This window comes from Pleurodeles waltl, chromosome 4_2 (assembly GCF_031143425.1).
Source record: "Pleurodeles waltl isolate 20211129_DDA chromosome 4_2, aPleWal1.hap1.20221129, whole genome shotgun sequence".
In the NCBI taxonomy this organism is placed as follows: domain Eukaryota; kingdom Metazoa; phylum Chordata; class Amphibia; order Caudata; family Salamandridae; genus Pleurodeles; species Pleurodeles waltl.
Window position 1 is genome coordinate 363377920 of NC_090443.1, and position 17435 is coordinate 363395354.

General features: G+C 43.4%; 1 protein-coding gene across 1 annotated transcript in view; it reads left to right on the forward strand.

Annotated features, from left to right (window-relative positions):
• PLBD1 (phospholipase B domain containing 1) overlaps positions 1-17435 on the forward strand; it is a 245604-nt gene that overhangs the window by 179413 nt on the left and 48756 nt on the right. Inside the window, exon 8 of the mRNA XM_069231448.1 lies at positions 9728-9868. Coding sequence (XP_069087549.1) covers positions 9728-9868 — 141 coding nt within the window. The remainder of the gene's footprint in view (positions 1-9727; positions 9869-17435) is intronic.

The following is a 17435-nucleotide window of genomic DNA, read 5'->3' on the forward strand; positions in this document are numbered from 1 at the left end:
CCTGCTGTTGCAGAGCGTATGGGAAAGGGTGGAAAGTTGTGGTCTTCACCTTATTCCCTATTATCTTCTACTTGGGCCAAGGCAACATCCTCATCTTCTTCAGGATCTTCTTCTGAGCAATTGCCATCCTCCTCCAGCCGTTCTTTCTTATAGGAGTTGAGGACTTTCTCAAGCTCCTCCTTTTTAGCTGTCTTTGGAAAGCTAGTACCCCTAATGTTGCTCAAGGCTCTCAGATTAATGATCTTCAGAGCAGGAAGGATGGACAGGTTGAGGTTCTTGTCAGCCTCCATTGTGCACTAACCTTTTATCTGAAAGTTGGGACCTTTTTTTTAAACTTTACCAAAACGTTTGAAACTTTTTCCTAAAGTTTTAATGTTTTAATTAGTTTGGAATGGTGGTCTACACAGGGCCCTAACAATTCCAATAAATCTTTTTGCTAGGAAAATTTGAAAAAATAATTTGGGTATAATGTCAATAGTGAATGTCTCATGCAAAGTCACTTATGACTAAGTGGTGTTGTGAAACACAAGTGCTGTATCCCACCGCTGCCACCAATGTACGAAAGTGTGGTGTAATGCAGTGAGGCAGGTTAGGCTTCACTATGCAATATCTTCACGCTATCCCAGATAGGTCCTTCAGAATCACACTAATACATCCCTAGCTCAGTCCTGGTAGTTTGGCGCAGAGCAGTCAGGCTTTACTAGAGGAACATGTGTTAAGCATTTCAGAGTACCAACATGGATGATAAGTAATAGACCTGACTCAATAGAAATGCGACACTGATGTATAATAATAAAGAATGGCACTTACGTAGTCTGTAGGCAGTAGCTCGATTGAATATCAAAAGAGTTTGATAGAGGGACACAATCCATTGTCGTCTAGGAGAGTCATGTATTGGTGAAAAAAAGAGGAAATGCTCACCTGTCTCATTGGCCTTGCAACCTAGTTTACACTTCCTGTCATTCTCCACTAGGGATGACCAGCGGGCAGTAAAGGCAGTTAACGGTAGCATGAAGTACCTAAACTATAAGAAAAGGTATCAGACACGAGCTGGTCTAATCACATCCAAAAAAAAGACTCTACTACGGGTTCATGTTTAAATTGAAGAAAACGTACAACCACTATCTTTGGACTTGGCCATCCGAGACGGAAACCTCTCCCAGAATCTCTGCTTCACAATAGGCACGGCATTTGCTGGTATGCTTCATGAAAGGTCCAGAATTCTTGTAGGCTTAGCTGTCCCCAGGTCAACCTCAGATTCCGGAGCCATCCTATCTTCTCAGCTGCTAACAACCGCCCTAATATGTCACCAAGGCAAACCTTTTATTTCAGCAGCTCCTCTGTTCTCCACATACATATCCAGTAGAGCAGAGTTCTTAAAATTGCCACATCAGTTATAGGGTAAATTCTGAGGTTGAGCCTAAGAGGCATCAAAGGGGTACCCCTCCCCATCCCTGTGATATTCCTAAGGACATTATTTTCTTTAACAGCTAGGGTATCTAATTTACTCTGACCCCCCAACTCAGCCCCATATAAAGCTGCTCCCCTCGTCCTACATTTTATATATATCAATTGTGGGGCTAATTGGAATGTATTGGACCTTTTTTGCCATCCTAACTATCGCGCCCCCTCTATAACTAATTGCATGGGAGCTTTTCGTTACCTGTGACCCACAAGCACCGAAGTCTGCTAATCTCACTCTCAAATAATCAAACTCAGAAACTCTTTCTATGCTTTCCGTGTTTAAAGTGACCTTGGCTTTCAGTTTCCTCCTCCAGGTGTAAATCAACAGTTTTGTTTTCACTACATTTATCTCCAGCCCAAAATCTCTACAAAAGGCACAAAAGTTGTTTACTGGATTTTGTAAAGTAATAGCATATCGTCAGCATTGAGCAAGCATTGTATTGTTTTCCCGCTCAAAGTAGGGGAATCATTGACACAACTATTCAGATATTCAATGCAATTATTAATCTAAAAAATGAAGAGTGGGCTGCAGGATATATCCCTAGCATACCACCTCTCCACCCTAACTGGATCAATTGATTCCCCCTTGCCACCATACCTGATCCATGCAAATGAGCCCTCATGTAAATGAACAGTAAGGCCAAGCAGATCTAGCGGAACCCCCATCTCTTGCAATGTACTCCAGAGCTTCCTAGATCAAAGGCTGCACAGAGGTCTAAAAAAGCTACATACAGGTCTCCCCACAAATATCCATTGTCTTCGCCTTGCTCTTTAGAAATCTAAAGACCTGATCTATAGCACTGGTCGCTGGTCTGAATCCTGCCTGCACACTAGAGATAGCGCCAGTCTGATCAATCCATTCCACAACCTTTCGAGGACCTGCTTGCAGAAAACTTTCTGCAGATTATCTAACAAGCTAATAGGCTGGAAGTTGGACGGGTTACCAGGATTACTCTTTTTGAAGATGGGCACTGTCTCGGCCCCCATCCATGTAGGTGGAATCAGGGCGTCAGCTGCAACCCATTACATCAAATATTAATATATGGCACCCAGAAGGTCGTATTAAATTTATAAAGATCGCCTGGATTTTTATTGAGGCCTGGGGGCCTCCCCCCCCGCTTGAGAGAGTCAACCGCTAAAAGGGTTTCTAGAATGGTAAATTCTACATTAACTAAGACCCCGGTCTATTAGAGTCTAAATTCATCATGCTGAGATTCATCATGCGGTAAGTAGAGGGAACTGATATATTTTTTATATAATTTTGGACAACAAAGCAAAGACAATCAGAAGAGAATAGCGGAATTATGGATATTGGAAGGAAAAATGAATTAGTACATTTAAATCTTGCAAAACAATAACCTTGCAGTCAATGGAAAAATGTACTAGTGATAATCGGTCACTTGCAGATCGAGTTCAGTGGATAACACTGGGTGGTAAGGTGAGGCAGATCAGGCTCAGGCAGTCAGTTTTTGCCTGGCTTGTAAGTCCCAGGTGCAGAGTGGTCCTCACTGTCCCTGGAGCTGAACACAGGAGCCGCAGGTGCTGGTTTTGCCGCTTAGACGGTGCTGGTGGGTAAGTAGATGCAAAATCTCAACAATTGGGCCACTGGGGCATCAGGTTGAAGATGCTACATGCTTCATGATTCCCTTGAGGCACAGCATTGAATAAAGGTAGTGGTATCCCGACTGGCCGCAAACATGCCTTGGTAACAGCAAACTCAGCCTTTGGTCACTTTGATGTCCTGGAGCCCGGGAAAAGCAGTAGCTGCCTGAAACTTGCTGGAGGGCAGGACTAGATTTCCCACAATGCACTAAGCCATTTACTTTTGGGTGATCCCTTGGCACGACAGATGGCCAGTGATTCTTTGGTTCTAGGAGTGTGATTCTTGCCTGCTGCTGCAGGAGACTAGTACCTCTAGTCCAAGGGAGTTCTGGAGTTGCCTTTGGCTTGCAGAAGGGTTCCCCTTTCTTCTGGAAGTAGTCTCTTGTCTAGAACGAGTTACAGTCATGCAGTTGCAGGGTGGTAGCCACAGTTGTAGTCTTTTGTGCCTTTTTCTTGTGCAGGTCCTGAATTTGCAGACTCTGGGTTCTTCTTTGTCCTTTGTTGCAAGCCTACCAGATCTGAGGTTCTGGTGCCAGGGGAGCCCCTTAAGTCCTAGATTTAGTGGCACTAGGTGTGTCGGTGCTAACAGCCAATGGGCTGCTGGTCCAAAAAGCTAATCTACCCCTGAAGTGACCACTTGTGGAGGAGTGTGCCACCTTTTCTACCAGAAGCCTCTATTCTGCCGCTTTTAATAATGGCAGAACCTTTTTAAGCTGTACAGACCAGGCAGCCCACTCTAGGGGTGTGGCTGGCCCTCTGGGGTTGTATGCCTTCTGACTGTCTTACTTCCCTGCCTGTCCGGCTTGCAAATGTTCTTGGTGGCAGGGGTTGGCTTTTTCCTCCTCTGGAAAACAGCCTACTTGCGTATTAGAGGTTATGTGAGCTTCGAAGTTCACCGCTGATATGCCACTTCAATAGCCATCCTGTTGGGGAGGGAGGTAGCACCTGGGAGTGTTCACACATTCTAGCAAGGGGTCAGATTCTTGTCTTGGGGGCAGCAGCTGCCGGCTGTCACTTAAGGCACAGGAAAGGCTGGGACAACCAAGTGAGCAACATCTAAGGTAGCCACCTGGGTGCATGCCACATGATATCTGACATGGGGAACAGGTCGGGTTTGAGGAGACAGGTTGTTTGATGCCAAACATGACACTTTGTAATGATACCATAATGGATCTGGCAACTTCAGGATACCCAGGTGCCAGCCCATGTTGTCCTGTGTCCCCCAGAACACTTACGGTAGCCCTTAATGGAAAGAGGCTAGTATAGGGATATATATATTGCACATATATGTCCATACTTTTAATACAATGCACCCTGCCTCCTGGGCTTAGGAAGCTTACCTTAGGGGTGGCTGGCCTCTATTAAAAAACAGAGCTGTGACCTTGCCACTCATGGTGAGGGCAAAGTCGAGTTTGAGCAGTTTGCATTGCTCATGCAGTCTGCAGTGGCAGGACTGCTGGCATCCTTTTACTCGGGTCATTCATGGTGGTACAATCAGTACTTCAGGCCCTGGTGCCGCCTTTAATTCCCATGCCTTGGGTACCACTGGTACCACTTACCAGGGACTTATAAGGGGGTTAAAGTCCTTGCCAATTGGGCTTACCAATTCACATGGATCAGATTTTGGGGGGAGGGCACTGGCACTGGGGCCTAGTTAGCAGGCTTCAGTGCACTTTCAGAGTCAAAACCATTAGCACTGGAGAACAAATGTGGGGGTGACCATACAAAAAGGCCACTACCTACACTTATCCTCTTCAGTTCAAATGTCCTTTGATCAAGCATCTATGATGTGCCCTGAAATATGTGACCAGGCTGCTTTGCTGGAAGGCTCGGGTTCAAACCCATGGATTTCTCCAGAAGTCCTTAACACAAAAGTCATTCTTCTAGACTAGGCCATAAAGGCCTGTGGTTAAATTTTAAAAAACTTACATTTTCAGCCACCAGGATATAATCTGCATCTTTCATAAAGGGAAAGATAGGCAGAAACACAAGGTACCCCCTAAATCAAACCATCTGCTAGCCATTGAGTGCAGCCAACTAAGATTACAACCTCATCAGATCCAATGTAAAGTGTGATTTTTCTTTTTTCTATTTAGTAATCTTATAAAATACTACTTCTCGATTTAGACTGGGAACGGCTGGAAACTTTGTCACCCAGCACTCCAAGAAGGTTTTCTTGTTATTCCTGTTCATATTTCCATATGAACTTCCTCAGACAAAATACTAAATTTCAGTTAACTTTCAATCTCATATTTAATCGTAGGACATGACAGAGCATCAGCAATATCCTTATGTGTAATAATACTATTGTTCAGTATATTCCTCTGTCAAAAGTATGGTGCTCATTAGATAAGTAACAATTTTACAGCTTGACATCAGTATTCCCAGTTCTTTGTGTGAGGGGATTATTTGGCATCTGTGCTCTTCTGTTGTGTCCTTTGCATAAGGCAGGAGTGTCCAGCATTAGGTTTTGCAGGCCGGCACCATGACAGTGTTTCCGGATTACCACCCGGTACATTTACATTCAGTGCATGGAAATGGGAATCAGTGCCTGGACCAATGTTAGATACCCCAGAGCAGAGCAATAAATGTAGCATAGGAGATGGAATAATTCTGGAATGCGGCAGCAAATAATGCAACAAATAATTTCATATATCTGTTCATACTGCAATTACCATGTAGCCATCTTCTACTGCCAAAATTATGTTGAAACGAATGAAAGTTTTTACAAAATTTGGCATAGGAAATGTAGTGTAGTTCCTGAGACCTGGAAGGCATTTGCTCACTTTTTACCCATTATTCTACTCTGACCATAAAGAGGTGAAAAAACCATCATCCCTATCAAAGTTATGTGGCAGTTTCTGGAATGCCTTTAAATATATTCATATACCACCTAGGTGACTGCGGTGGTGCTTTAATGGTTTGAATTCTCTGGGCTGGAATAGTGGGTGTAATGAAACTCTAATGTGATCATATTTACACTACTAAACTCTAAATTGAGTTTCTAGTGTGTCTCTATATATACATTATTGCTGCCATTTGTACAGGAAACTATGACAATACTGAACGATCTGTCCAGAATTGATACAGACAGCTTTAGAACTTTTTCACTCCTTTATGGAAGAGTTGTTATAGTATAGTAAGGCTGGGAATTTGTATAGTGCGAGAAACACCTGTGAAGGTATCCAGGAACTAGGTTTGGCTGCTCAGGGCTTCAGTGGAAGAGCCAGGTCTGGAGTCCCCTTCTGAATTCCTGGAGGGAGGAAGGTGTCCTGAGGTGGATGGGGAGGATGTTCCAGGCTTTTGCGGCAAGGGTATGAAAAGGATCGACTTCCTCTATTGCAGTGGCAGGGGCAGGGGGTGTGGGATAGGGGGAGAGAGGCTGAGTGCAGGGGTCTGGAGGGATGGTGGAAGCTCAGGCAGTGGTTGAGGTATGCTGGTCCTTGGTTGTGAAGGCCTTTGTAGGGGTGTGTCAGCATTTTGAATTGGCATCTTTTGTGTACGGGGTGCCAGTGGAGTTTCCTCAGGTGAGGGGTGATGTGGGTCCGTTTGGGGAGGTTCAGGATGAGTCTGAGCACTGAGTTCTTTATGATTTTAAGTCCCTTCTTGAGGTGTGATGTGACTCCGGTGTATAGTGCCTGCCATAGTCCAGGCAACTGGTGACACGGGCTTGCATGACGGTGCTTCTGGTGGAGATTGGGAGCCACTTGAAGATCTGATGGAGCCTGCGGAGGGTAAGGAAGCAACAGAAGAGACTGTGTTGATGTGGTTCTTCATGGGGAGTTTTTTGTCCAGGATGCTGCTGAGGTTTTGGGCTTGGTCTGTGGGGGTTTTGAGACCCAGGTTGGGGGGCCACAAGTAGTCATCACATGGTGAGGCAGTGTTCTCAAAGATCATGACTGTTTTATCTGTGTTGAGTCTGAGGCGCATGACCTATGTTTTGTATGTGTTGAGACTTTGTCATCCAGCACTCCAAGAGTGTTTTCTCATTATTGCTGTTCAGATTTTCACATGAACTTCCCCTGACAAAATACAACATTTCAGTTAATTTATAATCCCTGTTATCTTGCATCCAGTTGGTAATGTTGGTCATGCGAAGGTGGAAGTTGGCTTTCGCTGTTGAGGGGGTCTTTAGATAGTGAGAGGATGAGCTAAGTGTCGTCAGCGTAGATGATGTTCAGTCCGTGGTTTTTGACAATGTTGGCCAAGGGGGTTGTGTAGGTGTTGAACAGGGTGTGGCTGAGGGATGAGCCTTGAGGGATGCCACAGATGATGTTCTTGGGCTTAGATGAGAAAGGAAGAAGGAGAACTCCCTGAGTTCTACCAGAGAGGAAGGATGCGATCCATTTGAGGGTGTCATCTTGGATGCTGATCTGGTGGAGCCTCTTGATAACGGTGTGGTGGGAGAATGTGTTGAATGCTGCTGAGAGGTCAAGAAGGATGAGGGTGGCCGATTCTCCTTGGTCATGGAGGGTTATGATGTCGTCCGTGGCAGCGATAAGTGCGGTTTTGGTGATGTGATTGGAGCAGAATCCCTATTGGGTTGAGTCCAGAAGATCGTTATTCTCAAGATATTCCATGAGTTGTTGGTTGATAGCTTTCTCAAGGACTTTTGCAGGAAAGGGGAGCAGGGAGATCAGTGGGTAATATTTGAGCTTGTTGGGGTCAGCAGAGGATTACTTGAGGATGGGTTTGATTCTGGTGTGTTTCCAATCATCCTGGTAGGTGTCTGAGGTGATGTGTTGAAGATGTCCATGAGTTTGCTGATGATGATTTTGTTGTTGAGGTTGAACATGTGGGTGGGCAAGGGTCCGTGGGAGATCCTAAGTGGACAGAGCGCATGATGTTGGTACAATTTAAGAAAATCAAGCTTTCACACAGCCAATAGGTCTAGCTACTTTATTTATGAAAGTGATTCTTGAATTTTGTGAATTTGTGTATGTGGAGTGGATGGATCAGTGGGTGAATGTGATAACGAGTTAGCTATTGGATTGATGAGTGAGAACATGGAAGGATAAGTGAGTAAGTGATTGAATCATGGGTAGGTAAATGGCAAGCAAGTTCATCAATGGTTGAACAAGTTAGTGCACTGATATATGACAGAATGAATTGCTGAGTTTATTAATTATTTGATGTCTTGATGGATGCAGAAAAGTTACAACAATCATAGAGACTGCTGTCTCATACACCAGTAGAAATAGTGTTATAAAAATGTCACAAAGTCAATCAGGCCAGATTTGCAAATTACTTAGGGGACTTGGCTGTGTGCACTCATTTGCACCATTGCTTTTTAATCCTTGTGCATGTCCAGATTTGCAAACATCTTATTGGCTAATATTAGGGCAAGCTATTTTTCTTTTCTTTGTAATTGACAGTGTTTGTTAATGACACTATACCCCTTCCAATCCCTCCTCAAAAGTGATTTCATTAGCTGCTTTTCCTTAGTTTTGTGGCCTTCTGCACAGCAGTACGCTACCACTGCTCATTCCTAGATATCCCTCTGAAGTCAGCATAATGGGGGGCAGTACCTCAGGTCTTTACTAGAAGTCCCTCTGAAGTCCACAGAAAGGGTGCAGTTCCTCAGGACTTTACCAGTGGTCCCTCTGAAGATTGTTGAAAGGGTGCAGTACCTTATGGCTTTACTAGTGGTCCATCTAAAGTCCGCAGAAAGAATGCAGTAACTCAGAATTTTAATAATGGTCCCTCTGAAGTCTGCAGAAAGGGTGCAGTGCCTCAGGCCTTTTATAGAGGTCTCTCTGAAGTCTGCACAAAGGGTGCCTTACTTCAGGTCTTCAGTATAGGTTCTTCTGAAGCCTGCATGAATATATGCAGTGCCTCAGATGTGGTCACTTTGAAGTCAGCATACTGTAATGTTGCAGTACAATAGTTTGGCCGCTGCTAAAGGTTCCTCTAAAGTCAGCAGAAAGAGTGCATTAATGCAAGACATTGCCAGAGGGCTGTCCAAAGTAAGCTGAAAGGATGCAGGACCTCACTACAGGATACTCAAACGTCATCAAAAGGGTGTAGTGACTTAATGCTCTGTTCACTCTTAAGTCTCTCCATACCACTCATTTGAAAAAAATATCTGTTTGCAGTCGTCCCCCACCCCCACATACACAAACATATTGTCAACGTTTAATGGTGTCCTGTTCTTAGTACCTTTCTAATAATAGTATTAAATACATTTTAAGCCAGTGAACCTATGGGAAGGAATTGGCTGTGGAACTGGCACGGCCCGACATGGCTGGTGGAAGAAACATTAACGAGTTCATGGGGCAGGTATGTCCCAGTGGCCCCACAAATGCTGCCTTCATGGTCCCAATTTTGCTTGATGTCATTTGCATAAGCGTACACTCTTGAGTTCTGTAAGAATGAACATGCATATGAAAAAATGTATACATGCCCACAGATGCACTACAAGAACCTGTGTCTACAAGAACACCCTCCCCTATATTAATAAGTGTTTGTGAATGATCACATTTTCCAGAAGTAAACTATGGGGATCCCTGAGAACCGCCCCGGTGAAAAAGGAAAGAGGCATGCATTTGTCTCTAAGGGATTTCTCACTACAGTAATACCCCTATTATGATGTGACTGTTTACCATCATGTAGGATATGGATATGATCTACCTTTTTAAACTTCCCTTCTAACTTCTGCCAGGAACGTACAACAACCAGTACATGGTATTGGACCTGAAGAGGATAACGCTGAAGCAGAGCATTGCGGATCAGGCTCTTTACATCATTGAGCAAATCCCCACAAGAGTGGAATATTCAGACCAGACTAAAATCCTCAGGAAAGGTGGGTCTCAATTGGTTTAATTGATAAATTACATTTGGCCCTCTGTTACTGCTGTTTAACGTTTGCCGTACTTTAGATAGGCTAATGAACATATGTTTTGTGGCGCAGAATTAGAAAATATATGTGCACAGTTCTCACATGCCCAGCTTTTTCACAGTGAATGGCTGGCACAATAAATTTGTGATGAATCCACATTTTTACCAGATGGATTTTCTCAGGTGGACATCTGCACAAATACAGAATTATTGGCAGACATAAAAATACCATATTTATTTAATTTGGATTTCGGTTGTATGTCACAATGTGGATTGCCACTGTATTATGGGGCTCTACAGTGCCACTGCTACATTGTGGAACACCACATTGTCTGGGAAGGGAGCACGGTAAATCCATGTCTTCCTTTTATAAATGTATTTATTTAATTCACTCTTACATATTTCTTTATTTATTAACCTGTATCTTTAATTTGACTAGGAAAGTGAGATGGCAACAAGTTTTAAAATCTCTATTTTAAGGAGACTTTGAAGTACGATTGTGTGACAGTGATTCAACTCCTTGATCATACATTTCTGGTGGCACGTAACTAGAAGTGGCGGACTTTAAAATCATTTTGTTTTGTCCCCATGTCTCTTCGTATTGTGAAGCTTAGTGTCGCCCGCCCCCATGGCCACTATTTTCTTGGCATCCCACACAATGGCAGGTAAATCTGATCCTTTATTTACAACAAAAAGGTTGTCCAGGGTGGCACACAGAAATTCCCAATAAGGTGTATCTAATAAAAGAGACTGTTCGAAAGTCCATCTACCTGGATGCGCTGAGTTACTTATACCTTAATTAGATATGATTATGATCAAGGGGGTGTAAACTGATAGAATAGGTAGAAAGAGCTTAGTTGAGATATTGGGAGGCAGAGCTTGTAGAATAAATATATTTTCTGGTGTAGAGAACTGTTTCTGTGGCGCAGAGTAAAACGAGAAACCGAAAATGTTGGATCTTGTAAAGCACCAGTTATCCATCAACCTATTTGACTGTATCAAAATGTTGCAGTGCAGCCAGGCTTGGGTTTTACAATGACCACTACTTCTATTAGTTGAATCAATAGGAGTGACATTAAAGTCTTCACATAGGATCGGGGTATTGCCCCAGGATGCTAACTCAATAAGAAGCTGTTGGAAATGGAGAGGGGTAATCATTATTGGCTCCATACTCTGTACATAATCCGAAGTAAATGCCCCTACCTATTAGGCCAGCTATTACCCATCTACCAGTCCTATCCCTTTTAAATTTTGAGCAATTGCACATGTTGCCACGTATTAAAATGGCCACCCCCTTAGTTGGATTATTATAGCAAGAGACACTTACCCTAGGGTGCACAATTTGTTAGTCTCAACTTTGGTCAGGTGAATATAGTGAAGGCAGATTATATCAGGTTGCATGTATAATAATTCAGATTGAATCTTGGGAATTTTCAAAAGAGACTGTAGCCCATTGACATTCCAGGATAATATGCTCAGCCCCTGTGTGTGCTGTTTGCTGTACACATAACTCATTGATATACAAGATGAAATTAAAAATCTTTACCTCTCTGGGACCATCTAAATGCAATCGCTGTTTTTACTTTGATACCTCCCATCCACCTATTTCGCTTCACTCTGACCCACAACCCCATCCTTCCATCCCACACACACAAGCCCCTCCCACAAATAATCCTCCCACCTGTTCCCCAGCCTGTTGGGCCTGATGGGGTAATCCACCACTACAAAGCACATTTTCAGCTTCCCCTTCCCACCATGTTCTTTCTTTAACCACCAAAGTGTGCATAGCTATGAAGACAATTCTCCAGACTCACCTAGCATACATATGGACATTTTAAATCGTATAAGTCTAATGTGTAATGCAAAGAGTTCCATGTCCTTTTTGTTCTACCTACATGTCCTGTCTTATCGTTATATTTTTTAAAGAAGAGAGGAGGGAAGAAACAGAAAAGTAAAACAAATGACTGCAGAGATGGCCAAGATCCTGCGCAATGGCCACTTTAAGTCTGGAGTATTTAGACCATTGAGCTAAAAGTTTTTCAGTGTTTCTCTGTTGCAAAAACGTTAGTGGAGCCTATAAAGATGATTTTTAATTTGGTTGGCTTCTGCAGAAATGCCTGGGCCCCTACATCCTGTAATGAGGGTATCAGGCAGCGAAGTTGCAAGTGATAAATTACTGCTGCTGGATAAAAATCCAATCTCACAAAACAACGATACTCACTTTGGCTGAATTGTTAGGGCATATGTTGATATAAAAGTTGGTGAAAGATAAAATTACCAACATGAATTAGAGTAGCTCTAGGTCGTGAGTCACCTTCATCATTTGTAGATCGGAAAAATGTGAATTGGTGGGCCCATTGTATTTGACAGTCAGTGTCCTATTCACCGAGACTGAGAAATGGTTGCTGTATCAAGTATAATACAAATACTTGTTATTCATCCTCTTCACTACCTTCCGGAATACCAAGGATTCTGAGATATTTTTCTGCATCTGATTTTCTAGATCTTTCATTTTCCAAGAGAGATTCTTGGTAGCTGCTTCTTGTTCCCAGGTTTTCAGATCTATAACCTGTGTTTCAGTCCTCAAGACTGGCTATCCTTTGTTTAACTCAGTCATTTCTCTTGGCTATTGAAGTTAGCTTTTTAGACATTCTGTGAATTGCTAAATGTGAGATTTTGACCGGGGCAGAATCGTTTTTGTACTCGTTTTGGTATAATTAGAGAAGATTTATATTGAAAAAATAGTTGGGTGCTCCTATTGCTGTTGCCACTGCTGCTGAGTCTCCATTATCTCTCCACTAAGTGGTGCCTGCTGTCCCTGAAGTACCCGGTGGTGCTGCCTCACAGTTGGTTCAGCCAGAACGTTTGTGAAAAAGTCACACTGTAATTTACAATTCTATTTGATATCCAATCTCTTGTAAATTCCTGATTGTCATCCACTCTCTTGCTCCTTCTTCAGACATTTTTAGTTCCGACCTCTAGCTGGTTTTGTCAATCTTGTCCATTAATCTTCTAAGCCTTCTTCAGTTACAGAGTTTACAATGTTTAAATCCAGTAAATTGTCATCTGAGCAATCAAAGCCAAAATAAAAATCTCCAAAATTTCATTAGATACTGTGTACTGTGATGCATCTAGTGCCCTACCTAAGCTCAGGCAGTTCCCATCCTAGCACCAGAAGAAGATATGCTTCCCATTACAACAGAGGCACCAAACCTGGCCTTGCTGCTTCTGAATGCTCCAGTTGCTACATCAAGGTCACTCAGAGCTCCAACGACCATTGTAGGTTGTGCCATTCCTGTAATATTAAGAATGTTCTTGGTAGCCAGGGGTTGTCTATTTTCAGCAGAGTTCAGGGCTACATTGGAATACCAGGGTTATTTCATGGGCAAAGCACCCTTGTCAAATGCTGTAGATATGGTGTTAGCACCCCCAGTAATAGAGTTTATTTCTGGCAGAGTTAAGATTTAGCCCCTTTGACCCCAGATCCTTGGGAAGCAGAAGTGGAAGAGCCCTCTTCAGTTGTGGCAGTTTCTGCAGCTACAAACATTTTTGCTGCATTGTGGAGCTCCTGTTTATTTATGTTCTGTGCATTAATTATGACATGGTCAGCAGTTATATTTTCAGTGGCAAAGTTAATCTTTGTGCTTTCATTGTACTTGCCTTAGTGCAAACCAGCACTTTCAGCCCCAAGGTACCTGAATCTCTTTGCAAGCTGCAGTCTTCATTCCCCTGCCAAGATGCCGCTTGTCAGCAGGGGGCTCTGATCTCACTCTGTCCACCTCTAAAGATCCTGTTTCTGTGGAGCCACATGAGGAATCAGCAGGGGTGGAGGCCAAAGGTGATGAACAGCAAACGCCCCCTGCAAGCTTCAGCTACTGCCAGCGGATGCTAAGGAGGTCAGAGATTCTTCTTCCACCGCTGTCACTGTCAGGCTGGCCCTGGGGTTCCATGTGCCCCGTAGGCCATCACTGCTTGGAACCCTGGGAGGCTTATCAGCATGCCTACACCCTTTGGACACGATTGACAAGAAGGCATTAGGTGCAGTAGAGCAGTGAGTAAGTAGAAGCTGCTTAATACTGGAATATATCCCTAGGAAACCTATAAGACCACTCCACAAATGGATCAGACATTTTGTTCTTTAAATAGCTTAGTGAGATCATGTACTTAGTAACATTACTCAGGCATATGGAAATCATGTCAGAGCCCATTGACAGTGTAAATGTGTGGTCAGGTTCTGCAGGGAAGAGCTCAAAGAGTGGTGTGGCAACCCCTTCAGCCAGCTGCCATCTTGGTAACCGTGACCAGATCAACTTATTATGCCAAAAAAGCCAGAAGCTGAGATCTCTCTACAGCAAAACATTGATCTAATTAAAAGTAAACTCCAACAGTCTCTTTGGGATAAGGTTATTCAGTTGACTCATAATATTAAAGTTCTTTGAGAATAGTGAAGACATGGGTCGCTTTTTGTATTTACAAATTAAAGAAACAGTAAATAAGAATGCTTTTAAATTCATTAAGGATTCTGATGGTAAATTATGGATGAGATCTGGAAAGTTTGTGCAGGTTTTTCAAGAGCACTATGGAACAGGCGGGATGAGGGATGCCACTGGCAATGGTGGCCTTGCTCAGTCTCAGAGAAGATCTTCATAGACACTGCCAACGCCATTCTTTGCATGTCCATGGCTCCCAGGGCTGCGATCACACATGATACTTTGAGAGCAGTCGATGGTATGGGTATATCATAGCCCCCCTCTCTGCTAGCCCACATGGCCAGAAGAGGAGGAAGAGCTAATCACTTGCAATGCACCTACATGCTCTCATCATTTTTGTAACTTGGCATAAGACTTCGTCACCAGTTTTCTCCGGGGTGTGTCCCATTCCTGGGATAACATTCATGGATATATTTTGATAGTATAAACTACCTTGTCTCCCATACAATTTCTACTTTCTTCATGGTACTATGCATATTTGGAGCTATTTTGGATCTTACATTTTTATTCCACAACACGTGCTAGCTGTTGGATACCTTCTATGTAGGCCTTGAGAAAATCCAGTGTTGGCTGTATTGACAATTTGCTTTTTTCGTGTGTTATTTTGCATCAAATGGAGACAGGTTTCAAACTGAAAGACAGTAGAACTTTGGACTTTGATGGAACACAATGTGAATTGGGTGTTCCATTGTCATTTTTGTTTATCCTGTGTTTAGCAGGGGCCATTGTGACTTTCAACTTGGATGACATCCTTTGGTAGCAGGAGGTCTTTTCAGACATCGTAGTAGCACCATTCTTTACTCAATTTATATTGGCACTATCATCACACACCATTGGACTGTTGGATGTGCAGCAGTTCTTTCCATATTATCCTCAGTTTTGTATTGTCCTTCTTTACGTCACTGATCCCGGAACGTCACTGAAGCACCATCTGGAAATGTTAGAGAAATGAGGGGACTACTAAGTAATTTGGTGAATTGGGGCAAATCAGTATTCTTTAAAATTGGAGAGTGGGAATAAAGGGTGGACATTCCTGCCCCTCTCAAAGTAGTGATGGATGGTTTTAAATACCTGGGTATCTATGCTGTGCCTAACCTGGAACGATTCAGAGTTGAATATCTAGAGTCCCAGCCAGTGAAACTGCAAAGTGGCTTTGGCAGATGGTGTAAGCTCCCCCTGAATCCTTCTCAAATGGATTTGAAAAAGAGGTGCGACTGCTCTTATGGAACGGGTCGTCCCCATGGTTAGTCCTCAGACCCTTCTGTAGATCAGTGTACAACCGGGGCATAGCTCTTAGACACTTCAGCGTATACTACTGGATCTTCCAACTTCAGTTGATAAATGACTGGCTTTATGCCCCAGGAGATGACCTGGCGGTCTGACTAGATACATTCTCTATGGTCGGGCTAACCTGGATGCACTATTTGTGAGCAGGGTAGATTGAATCTCCTGGCACTGCTTGGAATAGTGCAAGAGCCCTTCTGGGAAAGAAGGGCAGGGTCATGATGGACACACTACTATGGCATTGTGTTGTGTTAAAGGAGGTTTTCAAACTACAGGGTTTCGCACTCTAGGACCCGATTGGTATCTCCAGACTGGGGGCATTGTAGAAGACAGAACAATCAAATCTTTTGTGGGGTTGCAAGAGGAATACAAGCACTTACACAAGCAGCTCTATAAATACAGCTCAGACAAGCCCTGTGTGGCAAAGCTATTTACCAGAATAAACTGCCTGCTTTATCCCCTCTTGAGAGTTATCTACTGGGAGGCCTGTTGCGGAGGAGGGCAGTCCCATCTATATACAAAGTGTTAATAAACAACATCTTCAATACTCTTGGGACCTTCAACAGCAATGGGAATGATAAGTGGGAGATTTGTAGGATGTGTATTGGGAGGCAGCCCTGATGCACCCTGAGAAGTAGCCATTAGGGCAAGGTTCCGTTTGATTCAACTTAAGGTCCTGCACTGGGTCTATATTGATAAGGCTAAACTCTACAAGATGGAGAAATCCCTCACATCTGATTGTCTGAGATGCTGAGGTGCCATGGGATCCTTCTTCCACACACTGTGGAAGTGCCTGGAGATCCTTGGAGACTGGCGGACATACTTGGGGAGGACATCCCACATAATCCCCAATTTGTTTTACTAGGAGTCCCTTGGGATTAATAAATTGCCTCGAGAAAGTTTTTGTACTGCTCACTGGGCCTGGTAGTCGCTAAAAAGGGTATAGCCCAGGCATGGATATTGCCTGCTTTACCAACCAAGACCAAATAGATTGCCGGAATGAATACATGCATGGGGGCAGGAAAGTAGCTATATTCGGAAGGTTCCCAAAGAAGTTTGAGAAGGTGTGGGTTCTATCGAGGGAATTTTACAGCCAGGGAATTGATAGTTCGCAGTCACTCATGCTGCGAGAAATGCACACTGAATAACTGGACAGATATAATCAACCATGAGGCCAAAATTACGATTGATCCGTTGAGCCGCACAAATCACTTCCAGGCATTACTTGAACATATAGAAGAATGTGGCGAGATACCTGCTTCCTGGTGTGAAACCTTCTGTTCTGTATTTCTAGAAAAGGGAAAAGATTCTAATTTCTGCTATTTCTGTTGAGCCATATCTTTGATCAACTGCAATGTGAAAATGTATTCAAAATTTTTGGTGAATCGTATTGCAGCAAGAATAGCAGGTTGGCTTGATAATATCCAGCATGGGTTTGTCCCCCAATGCAATACGACTTCGCTTACACATTTGGCCAGCTCCATTTTTCATGTTGCAGACAATCTCTGTGTTCCAGCAGGGATGATTACGCTGGATGCACACAAGGCCTTCGGCATGGTTTCCTGTCCCTTTTTATTGGAGACTTTGTCAGTCATGGGCTTTGGTATGAACACGCTATCCAGGATACGTTCACTATACTCAAATCTCTCTGCCAGGATAATTAGCATGAGAACAATCTCTGGTAAGGTATTGATGAGAAGAGGGGTGAGCCAAGGATGTCCCCTCTCCCAGGTATTATTTGCAGTCTATCTTGAACCC